A 27338-nucleotide genomic window follows, 5' to 3' on the forward strand; every position below is an offset into this window, starting at 1 on the left:
GCAGCACTGGAAGACAGCAGAGTAATTCATCTTGTTGAAGTCCTCAATTCCCTGCAAGCGTGAGCCAAGATTTTTAAAAATAACTGAATCAAAAGAAGATTTTGGAAGACCTTGACATGGAACCAGGCTGGTCTAATGACTTGTTTGATCCCCACCCATAAAATGCTTTCAAGCACACATGCTTTGTATAGCACAAATGTTTTCTTTCTCTACAGTCAGCTACTATAGTATACTTGAAGTAGAATCATAGAATCATTTAGGTTCAAAAAGACTTTTAAGATCAAGTCCAGCCGTTAACTGTTAACCTAGCACTGCCAAATCCACCACTAAACCATGTTCTTAAGTGCCACATCTACACGTTCTGTTAGATTTCTCCAGAAGGTGGCTCAACCACCTCCCTGGGAAGCCTGTTCCAGTGCTTGACCACCCTTTCAGTGAAGAAATTTTTTCCTAATGCCCAATTTAAACCTCCCCTGGTGCAACTTCAGGTGATTTCCTCTTGTCCTGTATCTTGTTATTTGGGAAAAGAGACCAACACCCAGCTGCGTGCAACCTCCTTTCAGGTAGATGTTAGGGAGCAATAAGGTCTCCCCTGAGCCTCCTTTTGTCCAGACTAAACAACTCCAGTTCCCTCAGCCGCTCCTCACAGGAGTTGTTCTCTAAATCCTTCACCAGCATTTTTGCCTATCTGGACACGCTCCAGCACCTCAATGTCTTACTTGCAGTGAGGGGCCCAAAACTGAACACAGCATTTGAGGTGTGGCCTCACCGGTGCCTTGCAAGGGTACCAGTACAGAGGGGCAATTGCTTCCCCAGCCCTGCTGGCCACACTATGTCATTCACAACCACAATAACTGGGTCTTTCAGTAATTAAGGTAGTAATTTAAAACTGACTTCTCTTAAGATAAATGTCAGGAGTCCTAACCTTACTTTTCTACAGATTTCATATTAGAAATATTAAAACAGTTGTAAAACTAGATGGCTTATTTGCTCTGTGAAGTTCATTTTCTTTCTTTTGAAAAAACAGTAAAAGTGGTTAGAGAAAACAGTCCTGAGAAACATATTTAAAAGAGTTAGTAAGTGGGCTCATTTTAGGAAATACTGGATTGACTTATGGAAGTTGCATACCCTCACAGAAGTGCCTTGCTGCTAGCTACAAAACTCAATTTTCAGAATTCAGTCCAATTTTTTTAAAAAAAATTTTTTAAAATATTTTTTAAATTTTTAATTTTAAATTTAAAACTTTTAAGTTCTACAGGTGTCAAGGTGTATTTACAAGGGAACATGCAAAGAAACTTAAAAACAGTAACTGGACTGGAAATCAATATTGTACTGTACGTTGATCTATCCATGCTCTGATTTTAAAGGGATTACTTAGCGGTGGACTAGCTGTAATGGAGTGAGATGAAGAGAGGAAAAAGTACAGTGGCCACCCAAAGAAACTTACAACCCATGCAATGTATAAAGTTCTTGCAGTCATTACCATGAAAGTCAGAGAAGCAATACCTCAGGAAAAGAACTTAGACTGGCCTGAATGAACAATTCTTCACATTCAAAAGAATTTACTATTTTTCCTCTCAATATCTTAGCCTGATTTACAAATACTAGGCCCATGAAGTACTGTAGGCATATGTCAGACTTGTTGCCAGCCTCTGTAAAAGAAAATGGCAAGGGAGCACAGGCAGAGCTGAAAGTGCAAAAGAGAAGACTGGAAGTTTGCATATTGACACCATCATCAAATAGAAGTGATTTTTTTTTTTCCTCTTCCATTTATAGGAGGTATTTAGCATTATTATTGCATATGAAAAACACAGTGGAACTTCTTAAAATTCTAAGTATTCTTTCAACAGTGTTTCTTTGGGGAATTTATGGTTGATTGTAAATATTTTTGGAAATGTAATATTCAGACCTTCTTTGGTCTGACTAGCCTTACTTATGGGTAAAACAAGGTGAAATTTTAAGGGGGCTTATATGTGAGGAAACTGAGGTGTTGTTAAGCTAAGATGGTAATGATTTTTATGTCTTATTGTTACAGATAAGTTAGTGTACGTTTCCTGTGATTCAGATGTGATCTTTAATGCATCTTGCTGTCATGGTTTTCTGGCTGAAGGTGTCAGTAGCATGACACGACTTATATTGCTGCTTTTCAGTTGGAGATTTTGGGGTGTCAGAAGTTTAGAAATGACTTGTGTTAAATGTGGAAGAATATCATTAAAGTACATAGTTAAATTTTATTTTACCTTATCCTAAGTGTGTGTGTAAGAGTCAGTGTTGCTTTTCTCAAGTTTAAACTGATTTCTGAAAGATGGGTGGTGTTTCAAATTGCCACTACAAAGAAGAGTAAAGGTGGTTTCTGTGCCTTCCCTGAGAAATTCCATAGGTTAACTTTAACAATTTTTTTAATCACTTGAAGTCTGAATTTCATTGATTTAATCTGTCTTGCAGTGAGAAACTATTCTTGTAAGCATTTTTTCCCCTTCAGATTTTGAAACATGCCCTTGACTTTAATACTAATTCAAATATACTTTGTTTAGAAAAGATGAAAGTCCTATTCCCTTTTTAATAGATTGCTCTACTTGTTCATGCCATAAATTGTGGCATTTATAAAATGGGCATAATAATGTTAACCTCTTTTTCAGAAAGCTTGGTGAAAAGTTATATAATACTGCTTTCTCTGTATAGAAAAAAATCAGGTGACTTTAGTAACCTTTTATTATTTTGTCTTTGAATTGGTACAGAAATCTATTCTTCTGTTTTTCGTACGAACTGGAAATATCTGGGCTAGAGTTTAACACTTCACTGTAAGCAGTAGTGCTGATGCATGTTATCACCAAGGTTTGGCGTATTCTTTTCCAGTGTTTTGATTTAGACCCATCTTTAATCTCTATGAATCCTAAACAATGACAATTTTTTTTTTTTGTGGTTGTTATTGTTCTTGGGTAGTTTCCAGAAAGGAGGTGAAACCTTTCCTCTAAAGCAAGCACCAGAAATCACTGTCTAGTTTGGGTTTTTCCAGTATTTTACAAATCTTGGTGTAGAGATGTTACTCTAATATAAACTCTGGACATTCCTTGGTAAAAGAAAACCACGTGGTTTGATTAGACTTCTCACTTCTTTGCCAGTACTTGGAGACTAGCAGTGTGCTGGAAAGAGGCATTTCCCGCGGAGAGAGCAACTGATTCACACTAGCTCACTGTCTTTGCCTGCCATGGAAGTGTTCCAGGATTGGCTATTCACTCTTATTGGGGGTCTGATCTGTTTCTGTACTCTGGTAAAATGCATCAGATTTATGAAATATGTTTTCCCACGTATCTGGAGTGCTTTGTCTCAGACTTTCTTTCAGTCGCTGGGAGAATGGGCAGGTAAAGGAAACTTTTCACCTTCTTCTTCCTGTAACTGAGTGGTGGATTGTTACATTACTAATCAGGAGCAGTTTTCCTTGCATTTCCTTACCCTGTCCCTTCAGAACAAAACACAGCTTCTACTAGGTGTGGTTTGCTTAATCTCTTTTTATTTTCTCTTGGTAACTTCAGGTTTATGAGCCTGAAGTTTTTGCCTACTTGAGGAGAACAGAAAAATAGTCAAACTGGTAATAGCTCACACACCTGGTGTGTAGATGTGAATTCTCTCCCCATTCCTACTTGTGTTTTTTCTCTACTACAAATGCTTTAGTTTTAATAGCATTGCCTATATCCTCAGTTTCCTGATATGTGAAATAACTAGTTTATGTCTAGCATATGATCTCTACTTTTCAAAGCAACTTTTCTTTGTTCCTGGTGACATTGCTGCAGTGTGCTTTTTCTGAATTGGTGACCTGTCCTTAATGGTATATCTACTCTAGCCTAAAAACTTCAAAGGCTGCAATTTGGCAGTACTTTTTAAAAGATATTACACATTCTCGTAAAATAACAGAAAATGTTTAACAAACACCTTCTTCCTACTTACCACTGATGTTTTTCTTAAGCTTGTTACTATCAGTGTGAAGAATGAACAGGTACTACAGTTTCTGAGTTCCTGGGCTACAGATGTCACTGGTAGTCGCATTTTGTTAAGAAGGGACCTGAACTGAACGCTTGTGCTTCATTCCTTTCCCCCACATTAGAGACTTCATGTGACTGGATTGAATATGTGTTTAATAAGCACATCTCACAGTGGATTAATAAAAAATTAAATCCACCCCTGTGCAAAAGACCTGCCTGAATACCAGCTGCTGCAGAAGCAATACGTAGGTCTCATTTTGATTTAAGTGAGGCAAGGACCTCATTCTGTGCAAGAGGTAAGGAGCAGCATGTGGAGCTTTCTGTGTAAAATCCTTATTTTCACTGAAGGTTGGGAGATTTGTTGCCCGCTTAGGCAATTGACTTGTTGCTTGTTGACTCCATTGAAAATGAGAGTAGTAACAACCTACTGTGTCAGATAGGTTATTGCAGGGAGGGATTTGCTTTGAAGACAAAAAGTGCTAAATGGAGTAACAAAAAAGATGTAAAAATCACAGGGAAATTTTTAAGGAGATTGATTCTGTACTTCAGTAGAAGCATTCAGGTTGTAAAGTTCAAGAAACACAGATGACAAAGATTAAAGAATTCAAGAAAGAATAAACTAAAACAAAGTTCCAAATGTAATCTTATTCTTCTTTCTACCTTCTCCAGTGGTCACAGGAGCAGGAGATGGGCTTGGAAAAGCATATTCCTTTGAGGTAAGATAGATTACTTACCCTTAAGTTTGTTTTAAACAAATGGCTGTTGCTACCTCTTCATCAGTCTCTGCAAGTTAGTAAAGTTATTCTAGGATTCAAAGCCACTGTGGCAAACATGGTGTTAATCCTTCTCACCTGTATGCACATAATAGCATTAATCAGGTTCTGAAAGGAAACTGGTGCTGCATTTCGGAGAAAAGTTATTCATGCCTCAATGGTCTCATCAGATCAAGGAAATAAAATCAGTAACCCAGGAGATTTCACATTAAATGTCCAGGGTAGGAATTGTCCTAAGGTGTCCTTTTTTCCCCAGTTTTGCAGCTAATCTGCTCTTTGACTTTCAGTGAGGTGATGCAGCATTAAGGTACAAAACGTAATTTTATAGCCTTTACACTTGCAAACACATTTTGGGAGATATATCTGAAACAACAAATAAAGGAGAAATCTGTGTAAATTAATATAAACTACTATGGAAATTAGAAGGAAACCTAATGGATTATTAAGAATCAGTGGCTCTAGAAGGCTTGCAGGAGGGAGGACCTCACGCTGTCCTTGTAGCTGCTGGTGTGCAGAGTCACTGCAGCAGCCCCTTTCTATTTACCTGTGCTAATCAACACTGAAGGCAGGGTGGCCTTGTCCTATCTTGTACCAGCGTCGCCATTAGTGGTAGTGACTGAGCAGTAGATTTTCTCTTTGGTACCTTCATTCAAAACTGTCTCCCTTTCTAGAAGCTGAACAGCAATGAAATATGAGTTGTCTTCAGAGCTGAAGTGACCAGGTGAAAATTAGCAGCCTGTAATATGCAAGAGATTAGATGTGATGCCTTCTGCTCATACCTTATAAAATATATCTCACAAGACAGGAAAATGTGATGCCTTTTGAATTAGTTTACAGGATTTTTAAGCTAGTCTTTCTAAGTGTATCCATTGTTTAAGCATCTACCTCATTATTTTCATTAATGGGAATGGCAATACAATAGCTACTTTTCCAAGTGTATTGAATGGGAAGCATGAAGAGAAATACCAGGTATTACAGTTTAGCATTTGGCATAGTTGTGATAAAGATCACAAGCTCTCCTGTGGGGTAGAAGGGGAAAAGTTGCCTTCTGTCTACTGACTGAGTTGCTGTAGTGATGATCGAATGGGAAGGGTCTGGTGAATACATAGGTCTGGAGGGAATGGGATGGAATGAAGACAGGGAGAGGAACTGTCAGAAATGCTTAAACATTTGTTTAACCCACGCCTTGGGGTGTAGTTACCTGTACATGCAGCTTGCTGAACTGACCGTGTGTGTGGCTGGTGATACTTACCCATGTGAAGGCTGCAGCAACCGGTGAATGTCTAGATCAGCACCTCCATCCTTGTTCTGCCTCCTTTGTGCTGTATGGGTTATACAAGAATAAATCCCATTTAAAAGATCAGCTACAGCACGTGAATGGCTGGTCTATACCATGAGAGAAAAATAAAACAACTACCATGGGCTTTTAAAAAAAGCTTGGCTGGGACTGGCTAGATTTTGTGGAACATTTGTTCATTATTTTTGGCTTTTGCGGGATGACTGAGAGACATCTTTATCCATGCTGAGAGGTACCTTCCTTCCCAGGTCATCCCTTTGATTGAAGCTGTACTCGGCTACTGCTCTGTGGGGCAGATCCCAAGCTCACACCCCATGAGCTCATAGCTCTGGCACATCATCTTGCTGGCTGATTTTGAAGCACACACTTGTGTGTAGCTTGTGAATAAATAAATCTGACCCTGCTGTTTTAGTATCTGTGTGCCTTTGGAGTTTCTGGCTCGGCACTGCTGTCTTGCTGGTCTGATGTGGGGATGTAAAATTCTCTGATGTTCTTCTGGTGTAGGTTCCTCTGGTGTTATGGGCCAATGTGAAGGCAAGCCTTGTTTGATGGCCACAGTATCTGTTCTTCTGGAGTCTGAGCTCTGACACCAAGTAATGAATTTCTTTCTGACATCCTGAGCTCAGGCACGGGCTGGTAACAATTCACAACTAGTATAAGAGCTTCACATTTGTTGGTAGTATATGGTACAGGAGACCAGTTCTTATGTTTTGGAAGATTAGTATGATGTGGCTTTCTCTGTTTGGCATTTTACGTGGTAATCCAGTTGCAGCACAAACAAACTAGTAAGCAGCAACAAGGCTTTACCGTTGGTCAGATTCTACTGTCTGTGCTGTATCTCCTTCCTCCAGAGGTCAGATCACACTGCTCCTCCTCATCAGACCCCCTATCCCACAATCCTCAGGGCTGTTTAACTACTTTGTGGAACAAGCTACAGCTGCACATCATCCATATCAATCAACCCACTGCTGCTGAGGCAAGGCCACAGCTGCACACCATCAATGCCAATCAACCCACCGCCTTCATTCCTCTACAGTAATCCCAGTAGGTGGTTCATCGGGTAAAACCCACCAGACAGATCCAGGCAAAGGTCACAATATTTAGCGGTTCAGTACCCTGTTTCCAAGGTTTATAGCTAGAGAGCTGGCTGGGGCTGTGGGAAGAGCCGAGCAGCTGTGAGGTCCCAGAACACTACTTCATTGATGCCAAACTTTTCAAAGCAAATTATTGTCCCTTTAGTTTCCTGAGCTTGTATTGAGAGGCAAGCCCACACATAGAACCTGACTCTTCCAGGCTTCCATAATGGCTCAGCCTGTATTTCTAGCACATCAGGGCGATTTTGAAGGACTGGCCTTCTTGAGCGTAAAGACCCTGACCTTTTAACTGACTGCTGTCATATCAAGAGAACTGGGATTTTGGATCTCGTTTGCTATACTTACTCCAAAAGCCAGGTTTCTGTCAGATTTTGTCCATTAATTCTTGGGCTGATGGGGTTTAGACTCACTGGACTTATAACAAGGAACAAAACCAAGTCAACTGTGAGCATGCTGCCAGGGTGTCACATCTCTACTCAGGTGTTAGCATTTCAGGTACAAGTGCAGTCTCGTTTGTTCTGTTTTTCTGATGTAATAAATACAGATATGCTTTAGTATCTGTTACTGACTTAGCACCTCAAACATGCTGGATTTATGGACAAGGCCGTGCCATACTCTGAGGTTTATGGTTTAGCCTCTGCACACTTCTCATGTGATGTCAGGGCACAAGCAGGATGTTGGTGGCTTACATGGTCAGCATTTTTGTTATTGTTAATAGTTCAAAAGTCTCTTATAAGTCAGGCCAGGATTTGTGTTTAATCAATGTTTCAGCAGACCATTTTGAGACAGGCAGTGCATTCATTTTTTAATACAACAGTTCTCAGATCTTAAACCTTTATTTCATTTCCTGAAATTGTGTGTAGTATTACCAGCAGTTTAATACAAGCTAAATATGATCTGAGTTCTCCTGGTCCAGTTGCAAACGTATTCTTAATTTCTCCACTTGACCTTGGGTATATTCCTGGAAATACTGTTATTCTCTGTGCATTGCACAGGTGCAGAGCTAGCAGGAAGACTGCAGAATCCTTCTGCCCTGTTGTCTCAGCCTTGCTCTGCTGGACCCTTAAAAAGAATTGAAAAATTTGAATCATAGAGACCCTACAGGTCTGAACCCCAGGCAAGGAAAGAAAAGGGGTGAAGCACTGAGGCCATATCAGTACAATCTTGGAGAAGAGAGAAGAATCTCTCAGTTCAGATTCCATAAAGCATTATTAGGGATTTTAAATTATTACATATCATTTTTACACCTGGTGATCTATGTAGAGTATAACCAAATTGGGGCTGTAGTAGTTACATGCATGTTTTTAATCTAAAACCCATGTCTTGCCTTCCGTGAAGCTTTATTGTTTAAAAATTCACCTTGAACTGAGCTGCAAAAACACACTAGAAAATGCAGAGTGACTTTATATTACTTTAATGTAGGTTTAAACTTTTGAACAATGAGTTTGTGAGATTCCAGAATGCAGATCCTGCTTGATCCTTCTTCATTATTAGCCCCATTTGTAAATGCTATATTATCATAATTCGTTACGGCTGGAGTCAGTAATAATGATCTTACATTTTGGCAAACTGAGGTTCAGGAGCATTCTAGTCCTTTGCCACTGGGAGTCACGATTTCCTAACGCAGGAAGGTTCACGTTACACAGTGCCGGGAGCCAGGTTCTTAACGGTGAGGGGAGATGCCATCTTCTAACGTCAAAACTTTTGTATGTTCAGAAGATGCTTTGTGCTGAAGACATCTACACTAAAAGTTACTCTTATTTGAAATGTGGTAGTGTTAAACCTGATAACCTTTCCTGTGGATGACCAGAAGATTCTTTTCCAAGCACAGTTGGTTTTGTTTGCTTGAGGTTGCATTTGGATCTCATGCTAGTTACAACGTCCTGTGAAACGTGTTTCTGAAAAGGATGCACATTTTCTGTGTGGGTGAGGAAGCAAAAAAGAGTAGTCAGGTGCGTAGCCTCTTTTGCCTTGAGAAATGGCTGCTACAGCCTTAATACCTCTGGTTAGTCTGGTATACAGCAGCAAGGGAGAATCCTCTCACTTGATGGTTAACAATTTAAAATTTGTTAAAATTTTGACAGTTTTTGATGTCCACAAATGTGCTTTTAGCTGAAATACAGCGCAATCTTAGCAACAGGAGTGATTTCTTACTTAGGCTGTAGGAGTGGTTTTTCTACCAAATGAAATACAGACATAGCTGAGGCAATAGTGAGGAGCCCAGTGGAATATAACTTTTAGAACTTTGTTTTTATTTTATATATGACATGGCTGGTATTTGGCCTTGGGTCTGAAGGCACAAAAATTAAAATAATCCCCATCCGAACACCCCCGAGTGGCAGAAAGGAGCAAGTGACTATAGAAACAGAGACCATGACTGCAATTGGGAACAGCTTGAGTCAAGTTCACTGTGGGCAAAGGGAAATCTGACAGCATGTAGGCAATTAGAGTTCTCTTCCTGAGAACTTCAAATGGAGCCCTTAAAACAAGCTTTCGAAACTCCTGAGCTTCTAAGTCTGTGCAGGTCTCTTTGGAGCACTAGTCAATTATGTTAGAGGGTCTCTAACAGCACAGAATTGTGAGTGTGGTCTTTGTGCTGAAAATGCAAATGGTTGTGGCTGATGCATTTAATAGGCAGCCTTCCCCCTGTACTGAATTTTTGAACAAAAGTCCTTATTCCTTAACATTCTCTGCATTGTTTCAGAAGAGCCCAACAGGACAAACTTTCCTGCAAACAGGTTTAAGGAGAAAGCGTTGCAGGGAGTCAGCTGTGGAAATGAATGGGTCTTCAGTGTGTGACCTTCACTGGTTAGTTTCTTCTTCTTCTAAGCAAAGCCGGTATTTTCAGATGACATTGGCTTTATCTTTTGTGCTAATTTAGCTCTCTTTCTCCTTGTTCTTACAGGCGTTTTTCTAGTTTCAGTTTTATCTTTCCTTTCTTTACGCACACAAATCTTTTAGCCTCCACTTGTTAATAACTTAGTTTCAAAAGCTGGGGCTGTGTTTCTCTCAGGCTTTGCCTAAAACTCTTCAACTGGTAGGAATGGGAGGCCTCAGGAAAGCAGGAGAAAACCATTCTCTATTAGTTCTGCATTTGTTCTGCAGATGGTAATAGCAAAATGACTATAAAAAGACCACTGTGTTAAATAGGGTTTGCAGCTATAAACTTCAACTATTGCCAGCATCATTGTGGATACATATTTGTGTGACTGTATTTTGAATTTTTATGCATGGACCTATGCATTCACCTTTTTTCCTTGGCTTCTTTTTTTTTTTTTTCCCTTAGTTTACATCTGATGAAAAAAACCCCAGAAATTTATCCATCTGACCTGCATCATATTTTATTTCTGTTAAAAAAGTATGAATAAAGTCCAAATCCTTTCAAACTCCTGAGTCTTCAATTCAATATGCTTGATCTACTTCCTCAGGATAAAAACCAATGTGAGAGTGGAAGATGATGTTGTGAAATGACTAGGAAGTCATCAACATACTTGGCCTCCAAAATCCAAGTAGAAAAAAATAAGTGTTTCTGGGAAATGTCATGTTGCTTTCACTCCCTGCAGACTTTCATTCATTTGAAATCGGCTCAGATTATTATTTTTGTTCATATTATTGGGGTTTGATTGTTGTCCAGTGTATTTTTCTTGTAAAGATCCAAGATTATACAGTGAAGAAGATATTTTGGAAGACTGTTAGAAGACTGATTATTGTTTGGCCTGGTTTTAATGTCTGTTGTTTACCCATTAGGCAGGTGACAGGTGAATGAAAGCAATTTAAAAAATCCATGATTACTTTTATTGCAAAACTGGAAAAAAATTGAAGGATTCTTGTCACCATACTGTTTTTTAACAACTTTTATATTCCTCTCTTGCAGCTGGCAAAACGTGGATTAAATATAGTTATGATAAGCAGAACTCTTGAAAAACTGCAGAGAGTAGCCTCTGAAGTTGGTAAGTGTTTCTCTCAAACTTATATTCCTGTCTAGCAGGCTGGCTTTGAAGGGATCTGGAGGTTTCTTCCCTTGGTACAGTGTCTGGTGCGGTAGGGCCCAGATATTGCTACAGATATAGCCCCAGGTATTGCTCCAATATTACAAATATTTTTTGGTATTACTGTGTTGCTTGAACCCTCCTAGTCATGGATCGCTTTAAAAATAAATACTATAATTCAAACAGCAATGGGTTTGATAAAAAAAGTGAATGTGGTTCTTTACTGGCTTCACCTGCCCTTAAAATCTGTGAATACAGGCAAAGGAGATGTAGTACTGGAGCTATTAGAAGGATCTATGAGACAGTTTATGCTTGGGAAAAGAAGATTCTTGAAACATGACAAAGGAGGGAGTAAAAATGTAGTCAAGGTACCTGGTTTGGTGTGGGTGGGTGGGTGGTTTTTTTAAGGTTTTCAAGTTACATTTGGCTTCTGATAAAGCAGTTTGGCAGTCTTGTCTTTAGAATTAATGTTCCCTTTCTTTTCTTCAAAGGAAATTAGGCATTCACCCTGGGGGAATGGCTTGTCTAAATACCTTAAGATTGAGGGTTAGATTTTCTTTAGGAGTTTAATGAGTTTATATCCTCTGTTAACTTTAAAGATTGCTCTAATCAAGGTTAATCTTCGCACTCTTTTTCTATATATGGCTTCTATCCACCATATTCCTTGATTCACAGGTTCTTGTTTTAAGCATGTGTCTCTCCAAGACTACACCTCTCAGAAAGACTTGCTTTTAAGCAGGCTTAGCAGCTGCCTCCAACAGGGTATCAGGTCCAGGATACTCAACCTGCAAAGCGAGCAGTACATCTCTCAAGGACATGGCAGACTTGAAGTGGGTGAAAACCCCTGTAACTTCTGAACCTGCAGCTACCAAAATCAAGGATTGGACCCTGAATTTTTCTGTCCTGTTTCCCTCCCTTTTTTTGCCAGGAATAGACTTGTTTTGCCTTGAGAAGCAAGAGATATCAGAGGAGGAATGCACCAACTCCCTGAATAGTCTCTATAAGCACTTGTATCCATGAGACCAATGTGTCTACGGCCTACACCAGCCCCCTTAAAGTAAACAGCCACAGAAAAATAATTTCTGTGGGAATTAGGTCAGCTCTGGTGTCATTGTTGCATTTCTTTGCAGCTAAATGCTAAAGTATTACAATAGAAAACTGAAGAAAAAAGGCTAAAGTTTTTTTATAGTTTCTTTGCATTGTAAGTTATAATCAGAAGCAAAGAACAAAACCAATAAGATTCCTGAGACTAACATAGCTTAGTAAAGAAAAAAGTGGTAGAGGGCTGGAAAGATGATATACTGTAAATTCCTCTGCACTGTGATTTACTATAAGGCCATCCACTGGCCACCTTCCTAATTGAGGCCATGCTGTGCTGAATTGTGTAGCAGCATGTAGTGAAGGACTTGACATGAACTGCAAGGTACTGCTGAGATAGCTTACCCTGCAAACACTGCTATACCTGGTGCAAAAGTGACCCATGACTTTTCTCACAAGAGGAAGCCTCACTGACTGCAGCAGTGTTATCCGTGCAATCCAAGATGTAGGGATGTGGGTGGTGTGACCCCAGGAGCTCAGGCTGCACTGATCAGGTGGCTGCACTAATCAGGTTTCTGCACTATGTTCAGCTGGGTTGTGGGCTTAAAGAGTCTTCCCCAAAGCTTGCTGAAATTGTTGGGAAATCCCAGTGAGATCTTTCCATTGTTTTCTGTGGGTTTTGACTGAAGCCCAGAGTGACTCATCTGTTATTTATTGTGTCAGGTTGGAAATGAGTACATAACAACAAGTAGATGGCACAAACAAAAGGAAAGGGAGGAACATATAGTGATGAAAAGCATAGAGTATCTGACCTGGAGGCCACTAAAATCAGCAGGGAGCTCTGGGTGTGAGCTTATGTTAAAACTTTGGAAATGTTCCGCTGATTCCAATTTGCAGACTCAGGCTTTACTGTAATTAAGCTAAGCAGTCATTGGGAAGGAAAAAATGTTATAGCGATGTTATGTGAGTAAATAAACAACGGAAACCAAAAATGAAGTGGAAATTTAATGATAATGATTGTACTGTTTTTCTAAATTTTCTAACTCACTTTTTCTTTCTAAACTGTTTAAACAAGCAGTGTCTCACTCTGAGCAGCTATCATTATCCTGAACTGACATGCAAGGAGATTAAGGCACAGAGAGAGAGAAAGAGTTTGTTGTAAGTTATTTAAATTTGTTGCAGAACAGGCACTCTTGATTCCTTTTTCTTAACAGCTACACTGTGAATCTCTTTGCAACCAGTCGCGCACCGTAATTAAAAGACTTGCCTCCCTTTTCAAACTGATATTACTTGCCAAGTCATACTGTCACATTCAGTTTGGATAATGAATAATATCAATTAAAAGAGTCTTAACCTGTGGGTAATTTCAGAGATCTCAGTGTTTGGCTTTCCAAGTCCTATGTGCTACAGGTGTGCCTGAAAACAGCTCTCAGAGCTGGACCAAGCAGAAATCTACAGTAAGAAAAACATTTCTGTAAAGAAGTGCTGGAATTGGAAAACAGTTTTCCATCCACTCAACTGGAAAGCTCTTTTTGAATGAGATAAGATAGCAAAATAAGTCTCACAGAGGGCAGACAGAGAGGACTGTTACACCAGGTATTACTGCTCATTTAATACATTTAGTACTGTGGTTGTGAAACATTGATCAAACCATAATACCAGGAGATTAGAAATTATTACTGACTGCACTCCTTTTCATATTTCTTCTGCCTACATTTCCTAAGCAAGCTGTACAGGCAGAAAGCTAGGTCCTGATTGAAAAGTTATACCTTAGGATCCATTTATATGACCATGTGCTGTACTGTTTGGCTGTTAATGTCAAACAAACTAAAAAAGCCATCTCTGTAAAACATAAAAATCATTTACATCAAAGGTGGTTGGGGTTTTGGGGGTTTGGTTGGGTTTCTTTGTGGTTTTTGTTTTGGGTTTGGTTTTTTTTTTTTGGTTTGGTGCTGGTGGGTTTTTTTGTTGTAGGTTTGGGGGGGTTCTTTTTTTTTTCTTTTAGGAGAAACATCTGTATTTAAGGAAACATAAATTGTGTGATCCTCAGAAAGCTGTAGAAAAGACAGCTGTATGAGTTTAGACTAGCTGTTCATGAGGTTAATGAATTTGGGCTTTGTGATGCAGGAAGTAGTTTATCCACCTCTCCCTCCTGAAGTTATGCCTGCTAATATAGAACAAAGCAGTGAATAAGCAAATCACCCCACATGGTCGGGAACCAAATGTTCCTTGCTCCCGCTAAGACCTGTAAAGATACTAATTCTTTTAGCTGTCCTCCTCGCTACAGGTTGTTTCTAATCTGCTGTGATCCTCTTCCTCTCATCCGTCCTGCTCCAAGAGCTAAGCAGGTAACAAGCTGAGATCACTGAGCAGCGTAAAACAACTTAATTGGCACATCCTTCCTTCATCCTCAAAGGCTGTTAAAAATGCCTATTGTGTCTTGCTGATCTTTTGAGGTAAAATGTTGCTGCTCAAGAATGTTTTCCCAATATGTCCCACTATGTAACAGAGCAACTGAGGGCCTGGACAGATTTTGTGAGTGCTCTAGTAACTAGCAGTTATTCCCACGTTTAGTTCCGCCCCCCCCAACTGAGTTTGTGTTCTATGGTCTCTTCTGTCATCTGTTTAATTTCTTTTTTTAACCCTCATGCTTTTTATTTCTTCTGTATTTTCCTGTTCTCTCTAAATCTGAGTTATCTTTTATTTCTGGGGAAATACATTTGTCAAAAAGATATTCGAAATGTAGCCAGAAGTTGTGCTCTATAACCCAACAGAACTTTTGTATTTCTCCTCAGTCTTAAATCTTTTTTAACCTCTTTCTGTTGTTAAAATAGCTTCTCATTTTGCTCTCCTCTGCAGATTTACACTGAGTAATGAATGCCGTCTTAGCCTGAATGCTTCTCTCTTCATATTCAAATTTTGCTGTAGTACTTCAAAAGGGTCTCCTCTTTCTACAAAGACCAGTTCTTGTGTCACTGGGGCATTCATTTTGCTACCTCAGGTTTTCAGAAGGTCTTCATAACTCTAAATAGAAAGGGAGATTTTCTGGCAGACTGCATGCTCTAACCAACTTCATGCTTCATCCTGATTTATTCTTTTCTTGGTGAATGTCAAAAGGTAGCACATTATCCTATTTGACAAGTGGGATTCCCAAATGGCCTGAAGTTAGAAGGAGTAAGATGTATCCTCCTTAATGATACATTTGATAACACATTGGATTAAACAATGCCATTAAATTTTTTAATTTTCCTTAAATTCGTTTCCTCTTCATTTGTAAAAAAGACAATAACGTGTTCTGGTGTTTGAAAACCTAGACTTTTTGCTTCTGACACGCTTAGGACTTTTAAGAAGAGTTGGAATGGCTTGTGTCTTCAAAGACTATCATAAATCTTTATCACAGAGAGGGACAGACATAAGAAGCATTAGAAATTCTTTTCTGGCTCTGTCGTTTGCAGAATTGTTATCATTTTCTGAAGAGCTATCCCTGGATAATTCATTTATCAGCACGATAGTTTTATCATTTCTTAATAAATTGTTTTATTCTTCAATGAGACAGAGGAAAGCCATCTGGAGTACTTGTTTGTTGGCTGACAGTGCTGGTTGCGGCAGTACAGTTCTGTACAGACAAGGGGATGCAGAGAAAGTCCAAATGGTTCGTTTGATCTTCATTTTTATGTTGCTTTAGTTTTGGCTGCCCTTCTGATTGCCCGCAAGAAAGATGGCCACAACATCACTACACTTTTTAAGACCATCTCATTTTGTTTATAGAGCTCTTCAATCAGAAGGTCACTGTAGGTGTCTGCTCCAGCTGTTGCTCTGTTCTTTCCCACTTGCTGCATTTACACTTACAATGTCCTTTTCTTTATAGTTGTACCATTCCCCCAGCCTGGGACCTCAAGGGGGTCATTTGCCACTAGAGTTGCTTTTATAGGTTGAAGGTTCAAAGGGTGTTTTGTCTCGTTCATACATACAACCACAGCTTGGAAAGGGCAAGAAAAAGGGCACTCCTTCCTCCTTTCTTCTGTCATGGAGACAGATGTCCTCTAAAATTGCACACAAGATGCAGCCCGCATTTCAGATCTGGAGTCCGAGTGTCTGCTGTTTCCTCAGACTGCTTGCATTATTTGAGTAGTGTAAGGTGTTTGAGACTTGCAGCATATCGGGGACAAGGAGGAAAAATCAGGAGTGAACAGCTTTCATCCTCCAGCAAAGAGAGGCTCTGTTTTGTTGCAAACTAGCCCACTGGACCCAAACCCAGCTTTCTGCCAGCCTTGCTCTCCTGTGGGAGCTGGTGCAAGGCCTCTTCCTAAATTATGAACGTGTACCAAGGGATGAAGCAAGATCTTTGGGTAGAAATCAGTGAGTCTGATTCCTATCCATGGCAATGCTCTCTGTTGCCTGTATGGTAAAATGAGGCTCCAAACGAGCAAAGACAGTTCCCCAAACACGACCCAAAGCAGACTTTCTGCTATCTGAGTGCACCTGAATTCCTGCCACTTGCAGCAAATCTGCAATCCAATTGTCTGTTGACATTTCCAAGTTTTGCCTGTTGCATTTTCAGTGAACTTCATCTGGATTTCAGGTTGGCCATAAAACTTGAAAGCAGGTTTAGTAGCAAGAATTTACAATGTGAACATCTAGTTAGAAAAGACCTTGCTGGGTGCCTTTAAAGGAGAACCTTGCCTTTAAAAATGAGTAAGTAAGAGACTCTACCTCTTTTCCTCATGAAACTTCACTGAAAATATGAACAGCAGTAAATCAACTGCTGAGAAAAATGGCAATGTATAGCTGGGCTCTGCTCCTGCATAGCAGTGACAGTGGAAAAATCACACACATTTCCCTTTCTCTTCTGTGCCTTCTGTGTGACCTTGTAAAATTTAAGCTATACCCTGTGTAAAATGTCTTTTAGTCCTGCAAAATCCTGGGGAAGGTTCAGTCTACAGGAGTGCCAATTTCAAAACAGGAGAGAAATTTTCTGAAAATAATGCAGAAAATACTGCATGACATCCAGCCCTGTTTTGCCTTCCTTTGATGTAAAATGATAAGCTCTGCTTATTAAAATGTTCATCTTATACATGAAAACACCCATTCTGCAAAACTGTGCTAATGTAGAGGATATGGCACTGACATTTGCTTCTCTAACATTCAGTTGTAAATATTATGATAACCAGGGGAAGGAGTCCTGTGTTATTTATTTCTGGGGTTTTTTTCTTACTGAAGGACCAAATGGTGTTTAGGTTTTGGGAGGAAACTCACTGATGACAGGGCATAAGTTTATCCTATATTTGCCAGGCTGTTTCCCTGAAACCAGCTGGGTACAGTGGGATTGTTTTACTTGTGGTGTAATGTTTCTTAAACCAAGAAAGTTGAAACAATAGCTTACTGTACAGCAGACATTACTAAATGAGATATCTGATCATTTCTGTTATTACTTAATTACAGTTCTCTTTCTCTGAATAGGTGCAAAGATTTTTTCTATTTTTTTCTTTTAAATTACAGAGCAGGCCACAGGTAAAAAAGTGAAGGTTGTACAAGCTGATTTCACTAAAAATTCCATATATGAGAACATTGAAAAAAGTCTGCAAGGCTTGGATATTGGTGTTCTGGGTGAGTCATTTAGATCTGTTAATTGAATAGTATTTTATGAGTGCAGTGTAGTAAACAGAGAACTGTTTGAATGATGTGTCATAACAACTTGTTAGCCAACACTTAAAACCGAGCATACAGCTGCCTAATGCATTTGAGCATTACTTATCATGAACAAGTCTTAAAAATGAATTAGGATTCTCCAAAGGCTTCCTGTTTCTTTGTACATCGATTTCTTTACCGTGAAACCTCTTCTGCTGCTTTACAAGCAGCATCCAGCTTGTGGGATAACTTCTTCCCTATTTAGCATCAAGGTATTAATTTTCACTATTGGTTTTTCACAGCTGTGTGCGATGCTTACATTCAAACTAAAACAAGCCCGTGGCTAACACTGATTTTCACGTTCTACACAGCAACAATGAAAACGTGTTTTTCTGGGAAGTTTTTTTGGTGGTGGGGGTTTTTTTTGTTTATTTGTTGTTTTTTGGGTTTTTTTTTCTTCTTTTTTTTTAAAAATCATGCTTTAATTGTGAAACAAATGAAACAACAAAAACAAAACACAAACAAACCTCCAAACTGTAGCTACAGACTATTTTTGTGTTTTCTGAAGTTGTCACTGATCAGTATCAATGACTTCAGTGAGAACAAGACTCCATGCTAAAGAACATTTCTCTTCATATACAGCTCAAAAGCTTCTGGAACTTGATGAGGAGCCGTTTGTTTAACTAGCTAACTATGCCCTTTGTCCAGATTTGGTTCTTAACATTATATTTCCTTTGATTAGTTAACAATGTTGGAATGCTTCATAATCCTCTTCCGTGCCGTTTCCTTAATGGACCAGACGTAGATGAGGTAGGATTGCTCTGTGGGTTTCTACTTTCAATATAACAACGAGGAACTGTAACTCCATTCAACAAGGGAAAAATTCTGCCCCTGCTACAGTCAGCACATACTGAACTGTTCAGTTAAGTGGGAAAAGAACCAGGCTTGAAGGAGCATATTTTGATTTTTTGTAATGCTCAGAAGAGCTTGCAAGAGGAAAAGAATGATAGATTTCAGCTAAACTGCAGCAAGCACCCAGTGACAGAGGGGAGTGTGGAGCTGACCTGGTTGTAGCAGGGATCACTAACTCCTCTGGCTCACTGCTCACCTGTAATGCAATGGGGTCCAGCCGCAGCTGCAGTGTTGAGTTCTTGTTATTATAAAAACTTACTTTCTTTGGAATAGCATTGCTTATGTATGGGGGGGGGGGGAAGAAAAAGAAAAGAGAAACCTCATTTAAACAGAGTTTACTTTTGCAGGGGAATTCATTTGCACACTTGGAATAGTTTGACAGGATTAAGGATGTGATCAAGTTTTTCATGACCCTGTTATTATTTACCTCTACAGTATTAGCCAATGAAAACCCAGAATTTCTAAGTGTATTTCTTGCTGGCACCTGTCTCAGGATCCATTCAGTCTATTTATCCTCATCTATTACAAATCAGAGATCCCCAACAAGGCTCTTTCCTTCATAGCTGGTACGCCTGTTGCTGCTGCAACTTGCGTTTGCTTACTGGTCTTGGGAGGATATCTACATGGCAGTGCTTTTGCAGCACAGATAGTCTACCTCTGTCACTGAAAGCTGCTCAGTCTCTGCCTGGCACCTCTGAAATTTGTTGTCTGTGTGCATCCAGCTTGGTTTGCTGGTGCCATCACTACCTGGACACAGGCTTCCAGGTTTTGCCGTGTGCAACGATGTAGCTGGGCAAAAACAGAGGGCACAGAATTAAAGGGATGCATAGCAGATTGGAATGCCATGTTGAAAATGAAATTAATCAGGGCTTACCTGCCTTTGAGTGTCCCACATCCTAGGCACAGTCAGTGACAATTTGAGACAAGCTAAGCAGCTCTAAGAGCAACAGCCTTGGTAGAAAGCTTTCAGGTTGAAATTGCTAGCTTTGTTACCTAGAGAAGCTACAAACTCTCTGAAGTATGAACTTAACTGTTTTCTTGCTTTCTGCAGAACCTTGTGAACTGTAACATTATTTCTGTTACAAAGGTATGTGACACACTCACATCTATATTACATCGGTAATGTATTTTATTGGAAAAAAATCAGTCCCACAAAGGAGTGACCAACTAGCTTTCCTGTGTATTTTCGTTTAATTTATCATCAGATAGTAAATTTAATCAGGAATGTCAGCATGATTTTAAGGACCCCACCTGTTTCTACTGCCTGTGAAATATTTTGATGAGAGCTGACTGGAAATGTTTTAACACAGTTGCTTGTTTGAGACACATTGTTACACTGCAGTTGAAACATTTTGCAAAAACATGTTTGTTTTAGTAAACAGATTTATTTCAGCATAAAGATCTTCAAAATAGGAAGATCTGCTGTTTGACTTTTTGTACTGTACTTGCATTTTTTTGTTCACAATTCTGTTCTGCAAAAATCTTTTTGTATCGGTGCAGGACAGAAACTTGAGGAGCTGACTCCCAGTTCTGTACTGTTACCTCTTGGCGCTAATTTTGGTTAGCCGCTTCTCTTACAAGAGTAGTTAGTATTGGATGCTTTCTGCCTCTGATGGGGTTTTGTATGGCTTTGCTGTTTGCAAGCAGCGTGTTAACATGAACAAGAGCACAACAAGAGCTTTGTAGTTCATCTCAACTTTGGCTAATGTCTTTCTGAACATGACATGAAAACTATCAACAGATGTTCATCTTTCTTTCCCTAGCAAACTTTACATCCCAAATTTGTACTGCTGCTTCATGGCTTCAGATAACAAATCATGTAATATCAGTCAATAGAAACAACTTCTTCCATAAAGTAGTTAGGTGACCTTTCTGCTCCTAGGTTTTTTTGTATTTGTACATCCAAAAAACCCAGAAATATCTGCAATATCTGAATACTGTATGTATGTATGCCTCACAAAAACCGGCAAACATTTTGTACCCTTTCAGTCTGGATACAAAAGGGTTCTCACTTTATCATTCATTTCCCACTTTACACCTACCTCAGAATCAACCACTTCTGCTTCACCAGGACTTGGTGATTCCTTTCCCCCACTGCTGCAACTGTGTCCTTTTCAGCCTTTCATGGACCTTCACCTTCCTCCAAAACACAAAGAACTCATGCTTCTGACCATCATTCCTCATGGTTAGCTCCACATCATCTTTAAATCTGTTTGGTTTTTTTTCCCTCCTCCCTGCCTTGATTCCTGCTCACCACTTCTTGCAGTGGGATGCCTGAGCTCTGGGTATTCCTGGCTGTCACAGATCCAGTGGGATTTTCAGCACTGCAAAAGTAGGACCTTTCCCCATGTTTTCCACTTCACTTGGAAATTCGCCTTCCCCCAAGCTGATACGACCTTTCTGAAATGTTATGTGTTATCCTTTCTGAAAACAAAGCTTGTGAACTCCATCCTGGTCCCACTATCCTGTTATGCACAATGACACTACTGAAAAAACCAAGGAATTAACAAGGATTGAATTTAGCTGATGATCATTTGCATTACTTTTCATTACTGCCCTTTACAGGTTAGGTCACACTCTTATCCTGAGAAGATTCATACAGTAGGTGTGTTTTTATGAAGTGTCAGTAGTGTGACTATGAATTCCCTAGGAACTTAGGCTTGCTATCAATAATACTCTTCAAATAAAACAAACAGAAGCAGATTTCTTGCCTGAAAATGGATTTAATTGCACTTTAAAAATCACAAGTGTGATGAAGTCTATTGTTAAGATTAGAATGAGTCATTACAATTAGCATTAAAAAACATACAAAAACTCTTTTCGGCAGCAGAAAAAAAGTTGTCTTTTCATGATTTTCTGCTATTTCCGATCCAGGTAGAGCCAAAAGTGAAAATGCACAACCACTATGAGGCTGACTTTCTCCTTCCAGTTATGGTTCAGTATTGAAGAATTACAAAATTCAGAAACTGTTGGAAAGCTTTGGATAAGTGTAAGACTTTCACTGCTTAGAAGACTAACCTTCAGATTTTTTTGACTATTCAGATGATTTGCAGGCCATTAGCATTTCTAAAGTGTTTTCCAAAACTTTGAATGTGCCACATTTTAGCTGTTTGAACAGTATACATATGGCTGGGGCTTGAGCAAGTGGAAAATCTTGTGAATAAAACAAAATCAATTGAAAAATGCCATCAGAAAGAGGGAGAATTGATATAATTCTTAACATACTTGTCTTGCAGATGACAAAAATGATTTTGAGACAAATGGAGCTAAGGTAAAAATAATTTTTTCTAGAACTTCCAATACCTTTTAGCTGCTGCCTTGAGTTTATTCAATGTTAGCTATGCTTTTTCATTATTAACTTCTGCACTTCACAGTATGTCCACCAGTTGTTGGTTTGTGTTGTGTTGTGTTGTTGATAACAGCACAGCTGTTAGTGCTGTGTGAATGAGTGATAGGAACTGCCACAAATTGTCAGTCAACTGTAGAACAGGACAGAAAATATAAAACATAGGTCTGTGCCCAGTAAAAAATGCAGATGTTACAAAAACAAAATGGCATGTGATGCCATTAGGCAAGAAAAGGCATTTGAATATATTGTTGTATTCTTAGTTCTAAGAGTGGTAGGTGTGCTTGGAATAATACTTTTCAAGCTCTGGAAACACCTACGATACATCAGAGAGATTAATTCAGCTATGCAATTAAGGATCCCTTTTCTCCTTTTAATACAGTGTGTATTTTAGACACGGGGTTCTTAAACCAGCAGCTAACATCTTAAGATGAGAGTTTCTAGAAACCATTGTTAACTACTGCATTTTAGAGGCCAGGGCATGCTTTTTCTTTTGCCAACAAAATAAACTCTTACCGTTTAATTGTTTGGTTTGGTTTTTTTCCTGGTTGTTGCTGAATGAATTGGTTTTAGTGATCTGTACAGGGAGCTGTGAACAGGGAAGCATGGAGCAGGAAAAAGAATGTGCTGGCTAATGAGCAAAGGGAACCTACCAATTACTTAGAAGCATAAAATCTTTCCTCTGATGGCATTTTTTGCTCCATTAAATTTATAATAGCACGTACAATGTTCCCATCGTTCTGATTGCACTGGGCATTTGGATTTCGCTTATGATATTATTCCTAGCTGGTTTAGACTTAATTACACCTAACTAAACCATAAAAGTTGGGTCTTTTGAAAGTGTAGTTTACGGTATAATAGAAGAGTTATGCCTTCGGGGGGGAAAAAGTTGTTTTCCACTTGTGCAGGTTTTTACTTTAATACTGTCAAATGCAAACTGAATGTAACTGTTTAAATTAAATTTCAGACAGAAGGGTCTTATTCTGAATCTATCTTCTGGTCTGGGTACTTTCCCTTGTCCGTTATATACAATGTACTCAGCTTCTAAGGTAAGTCTTTCACATTGAGTTATAAAGAAATCCCCATCAGGTGTTTACCAGAGTTTGTATCAGCAATACAGGGCCAGGTTTTCAGGACATAATTCAGTGTTGCTCCACTGAAATAATGAACACAAATTAGCACTATCTGAGAACTAAGAATCAATGAAGCTATATAAACAAAACCCAGCTGAAGGTGTGTCTGATCATTGGAACATTTTTGCCTTTGATTAAATAGTATGATACCAGTGCTCACAATCTCTCCTCATTCCAGGAAGTGATGACTGTAACTAGTCTGGCTTAGCTGGTTTACTCAAAACTGTAGATGCACAGAAGTTCTAGATTTTGCTTATGGAACCAATAATAAAATTCCTGGTAGGTGTGTGGTGAGTTGCCTGACTTCATAGATTTCACTTGAAAATTTTGCTCTGAATTTAAATCCCAGAGTTCATAAAAATGAGGAGTGAATGATTTTTACTGAAACTCCAGAAGCAACTTGCTCAGCTCAGGTTTGCTTCAAATGAAGAATTCCAACAACATTTGCTTGAACATAGCTAAAGTTCAGCTTGGTAAGAAAAAGCTAGTTATTCCTGGTAAGAAAGTCCAGTTTTCCATTTCCTTTTTCTCTTTTTAATGTTTCTCATTACTCAAAACTTGAACTACAAAAAAACGCAGACAATTTTAGTTCCTTGAAAAAGTTCAGTTAATATTATTTCAAAATGATATGGTACATTGATTGTATTGTTTTGACTTTTTAATTCTTGGGTATCTTGTACCTTTCTTTTTAAATGGACTTTCTTTTGCAATGCCCTGAAAGGAGACTATTTTACTTGGCAGCACATTGATGTTTCATGCAATATCACAACACTATTGGTGTTTAAATTGTAAGACCTGTCAAATGATTGCTTTGAAACACTGTCATTTTTTCTTCTTAGAAGGACTTCTATATTTCTAATTACAGAGGAGTCATCCAATGTGGTCAAGCTTCTGAATATTTCTCAAAGATCTAAATCCTAAACTTAGTCTTAAAAGAAACTTCTACACAAAGTTAGTGTATGCTTACTCTTCATTGGTGTAGAGAAAAACTTAGATACACTTTAACAGTTGAAGCTACAAAGCCCCCCCCCAAATTCCAAATACCTGACTTTGAAAATTGTATTTGTAGGCTATGCTAATAGGTATACACTAAAATTATGAGTTATATTTTGCTCCCCTTTTTATTGCAAGAGAAACAGAAGTGTAAGTGTTGAACTGGGAGGGTAGGTGTCAGCAAGAGATGACAGCCACAAGAAACAATAGCTAGAATAAATGGGACTCAGGTATTTATATTTCTGCACTTTTGTAAAGGTGACAAAGCTTTCAGTCCAATCTGCAATAGCACTTGTTTCATGTCTGGCTTGGGCCAATGCCAGGCTTCATCTTTTCTGGTGCACATAGAGTCAGTCTTGCCATTACTCATGTGCATCAGCAGAAACTGTCTTGAAGATTTCAGTTCTGTATTTTTCACCACCACACTGTGCCTTAGGTTGTATGATGCTTGGCCATTTTTGTTAAGGAACTGTTCGCACATACTTGTAAGCATATATAAAAGTACTTAGTTCCCTATGCTAATGTTGTTTTGTTTTGTTTTATTGTAGGCTTTCATAAGCACGTTCTCCAAAGCACTACAAGCAGAGTATAAGGCAAAGGGAATTATCATACAGGTGATGTTATATCTTGCCATATTTGCCTTCATTTTAACAAATTCTTCAAGAATATCTGAGATGCCTAGATCTGTATAGTGTAGCCATCCTTTGTGAATTGTTGGGTGACCCTGTCAAAACTCTGTCTCCTCCTTATATGCAGCTTTTTTCCTTATTCCACTGTAATACCATTACCTGTTCTGCATAGTGCCTTAGTCCACTGCAAATACGTTATAATTTATCAGATGCTGTGGGATTCTGAAGAGTGAATGGTCTTATGTAAATGTTAGATGACATTACATTGTTATGCTGATTTCTTATTTTAGGTAGTGACTCCTTATGGTGTTTCCACTCCAATGACAATGTACCAAAAACCCAATCTTATTACAAAGACGGCAGAAGAATTTGTTAGTGAGTCACTGGATTATGTCACCTTTGGAAATGAGATTTTTGGATGTTTAGCCCACGAAATGCTGGTAATTGAATTTGATATATGTAAATGGGTACCCAAGGCTGAACCAAGGCTGTCTGAGCTCAGCAGGTTGTTTCGACTGATTTCAGAGACCTTAAGGTTGGACATCACATGAGAAACAGTGAATAGGTAGTTAAGGCTAATATGGCACCAGTAAACTATGAAGAAAGGGGTATATAAGCACAGCATAGAGGTAGCAGCACAGTGTGGCTTTCTCTACTTTTGGTCCTGAGCTGAGCTAAGTTTGATATCTGGTTAATCTTTAGCCTTTCTCTAGCTGCCTGTTTTCATGACCCTATTAGGAATATTTCTGAGACCCCTACTCCTTTACAGACATTGGCCAGCAAAGTCAAAAGTTGTTAGTGGGGAAAGGGAAGGACGTAAGAACAAACTGTGCTATCACATAAACATAATTTCTTTAGGATACCAAGCTAACAGAATAAATATTCATACATGACAGCTGTTAATGATAAGCATTAAATGAAAGTATAGGGAAGAACAGATTTGCTGAAAACTGAGAGGAATGAGCATTTCCCTCTAAGAGAAACACACAAACTGAAAGTATAAAGTAAAAGCTTTCATAGTTACTGTTTTCTGTGACCTTTCTGAACACTCAGTTAAATTCCTTCAGGAGGTTTCTATAACCCTTTGCCTTTGTATTATTTTTGCTTGATTATTCTGAAGGCATGTGTCCTGCAGTTCATCCCTTTGTGGGTATTCCACAGCGACAGACTTCAAGAAGCAGTCCTGCATGCATTTAGCAGTTATCTAAAGAAGAGGTGGAGGAACTCCTAACAGAGTCATTTTTCTGGAAGATGTGCAATGGGAAACCCCAGCAAGATGCATTTTACTGTGTCTCTGTGTGTGTGTGAATTTAGAAGGAATCAAATCAGTTTGAGCTTGTGAAGTAATAAGTGATTTGATCCAATGAATCTATTAAGTAAATTAATTGTTGTCTCTTTTCAAAGACCATAACATTTGCTAGAGCTGTTCCAGTGGCTCTGGTGGGCCCTCGATAGGTTCTAAGAAATTATTTACTGTTTTAATATAAGCTTGGAGGCCAAAAATATTTACGCTTATTTGATGTTTATGAATAAACCAACAATTTTCTTTATTTCCAAACTTGTTCTTAGTGTATTTTGATGCTTTCAGTGACTGTTTTATGTCTTTGATTTCTTCTGAAAAGTCAAGGAAATTTGCAAGAAGAAAAAAAGAAAGCTTTCAGGCTGTGAAGTACACAGTCGACCTTTGGAAGCCTGCAACCATAAACAATTCTGATCAGAGCCTGTGAATGACTTCATCTTCTGCAGTACCTGATACGGGCTGGAGGAGGCAGGAGCACAGGCAAAAGATACACAGTAATTCTACATTTCTGGGTGAATCCAGAAGGCAAACCTTTCGATTGTAGATACCTATGAACATCATATTGTATGCTATTAGAAGTGTTTCAAGGACAATGCAATGATCAGGCACAGTCAACATGGCTTCACAAAGGGTGCCTGTTTAAATAATTTGATATCCTTCTGTGATACAGTCACCTGCCCCGTGAATGAAGGGAAGGTAGTGGATGTAGTTTTTCTCAATTTTAGTAAGGCTTTTGGTGCAGTCCCTCACAGTATCTTTCTGCACATGTTGTCCAACTGTGAGATGAGCAGGTACACAGTGCATTGGTGAAAAACTGGCTGAAAAGCAGGGCTAAAAGATTTCTCATATATGGGGCTACATCTGGCTGGTGACTGATTGCCAGCAGCGTTCTTCAGGGTTCAACTCTATGATTCTGTTCAACCTATTTATCAACAATATGAATGCAGAAGTTGAATGCACCATTAGCGTGTTTGCTGTTGACTCCCTTGAGAGACAAGAGGCCTTGCAGAGGGATCTAGATAGATTAGAGCATTTGGCAATCATCAGCAGGATGAAATTTAATGAGAGCAAATGTGAGATTCTGCACCCGGGATGGAGTAGCACTGCACACGAGTATGAACTGGGAGAGGAGTGCTGGAGCACAGCCCTGCAGGGAGGGATCTGGGGGTGCTGGCTGACACAGGCTCAGTGTGGGTCAGCAGCGTGCCCTGGCCGGCAGGAGGGCA

General features: G+C 39.1%; 1 protein-coding gene across 1 annotated transcript; it reads left to right on the forward strand.

The window, feature by feature from the left end:
• The first annotated feature begins 91 nt into the window (after window positions 1-91).
• On the forward strand, window positions 92-26341 carry HSD17B3 (hydroxysteroid 17-beta dehydrogenase 3). The gene is made up of 11 exons (XM_056324673.1): window positions 92-3362; window positions 4650-4696; window positions 11019-11094; window positions 17671-17778; window positions 18542-18609; window positions 19763-19798; window positions 21948-21982; window positions 23025-23106; window positions 24732-24797; window positions 25103-25252; window positions 25933-26341. The coding sequence occupies exons 1-11, from the start codon at window positions 3209-3211 to the stop codon at window positions 26041-26043; spliced, it is 933 nt and encodes a 310-aa protein (XP_056180648.1). The 5' UTR covers window positions 92-3208; the 3' UTR covers window positions 26044-26341.
• The last annotated feature ends 997 nt before the right edge of the window (window positions 26342-27338 follow it).

Source organism: Falco biarmicus, chromosome Z, assembly GCF_023638135.1.
Source record: "Falco biarmicus isolate bFalBia1 chromosome Z, bFalBia1.pri, whole genome shotgun sequence".
Lineage (NCBI taxonomy): Eukaryota > Metazoa > Chordata > Aves > Falconiformes > Falconidae > Falco > Falco biarmicus.

Bases quoted from the DNA above. Each gene is read 5' to 3' on its own strand.
- HSD17B3 (XM_056324673.1), top strand. From the start codon at position 3,209: ATGGAAGTGTTCCAGGATTGGCTATTCACTCTTATTGGGGGTCTGATC. The intron at 21,983-23,024 runs GTAAAAATAATT...ATTAAATTTCAG, and splicing joins TTGAGACAAATGGAGCTAAG to ACAGAAGGGTCTTATTCTGA. The intron at 24,798-25,102 runs GTGATGTTATAT...TTCTTATTTTAG, and splicing joins CAAAGGGAATTATCATACAG to GTAGTGACTCCTTATGGTGT.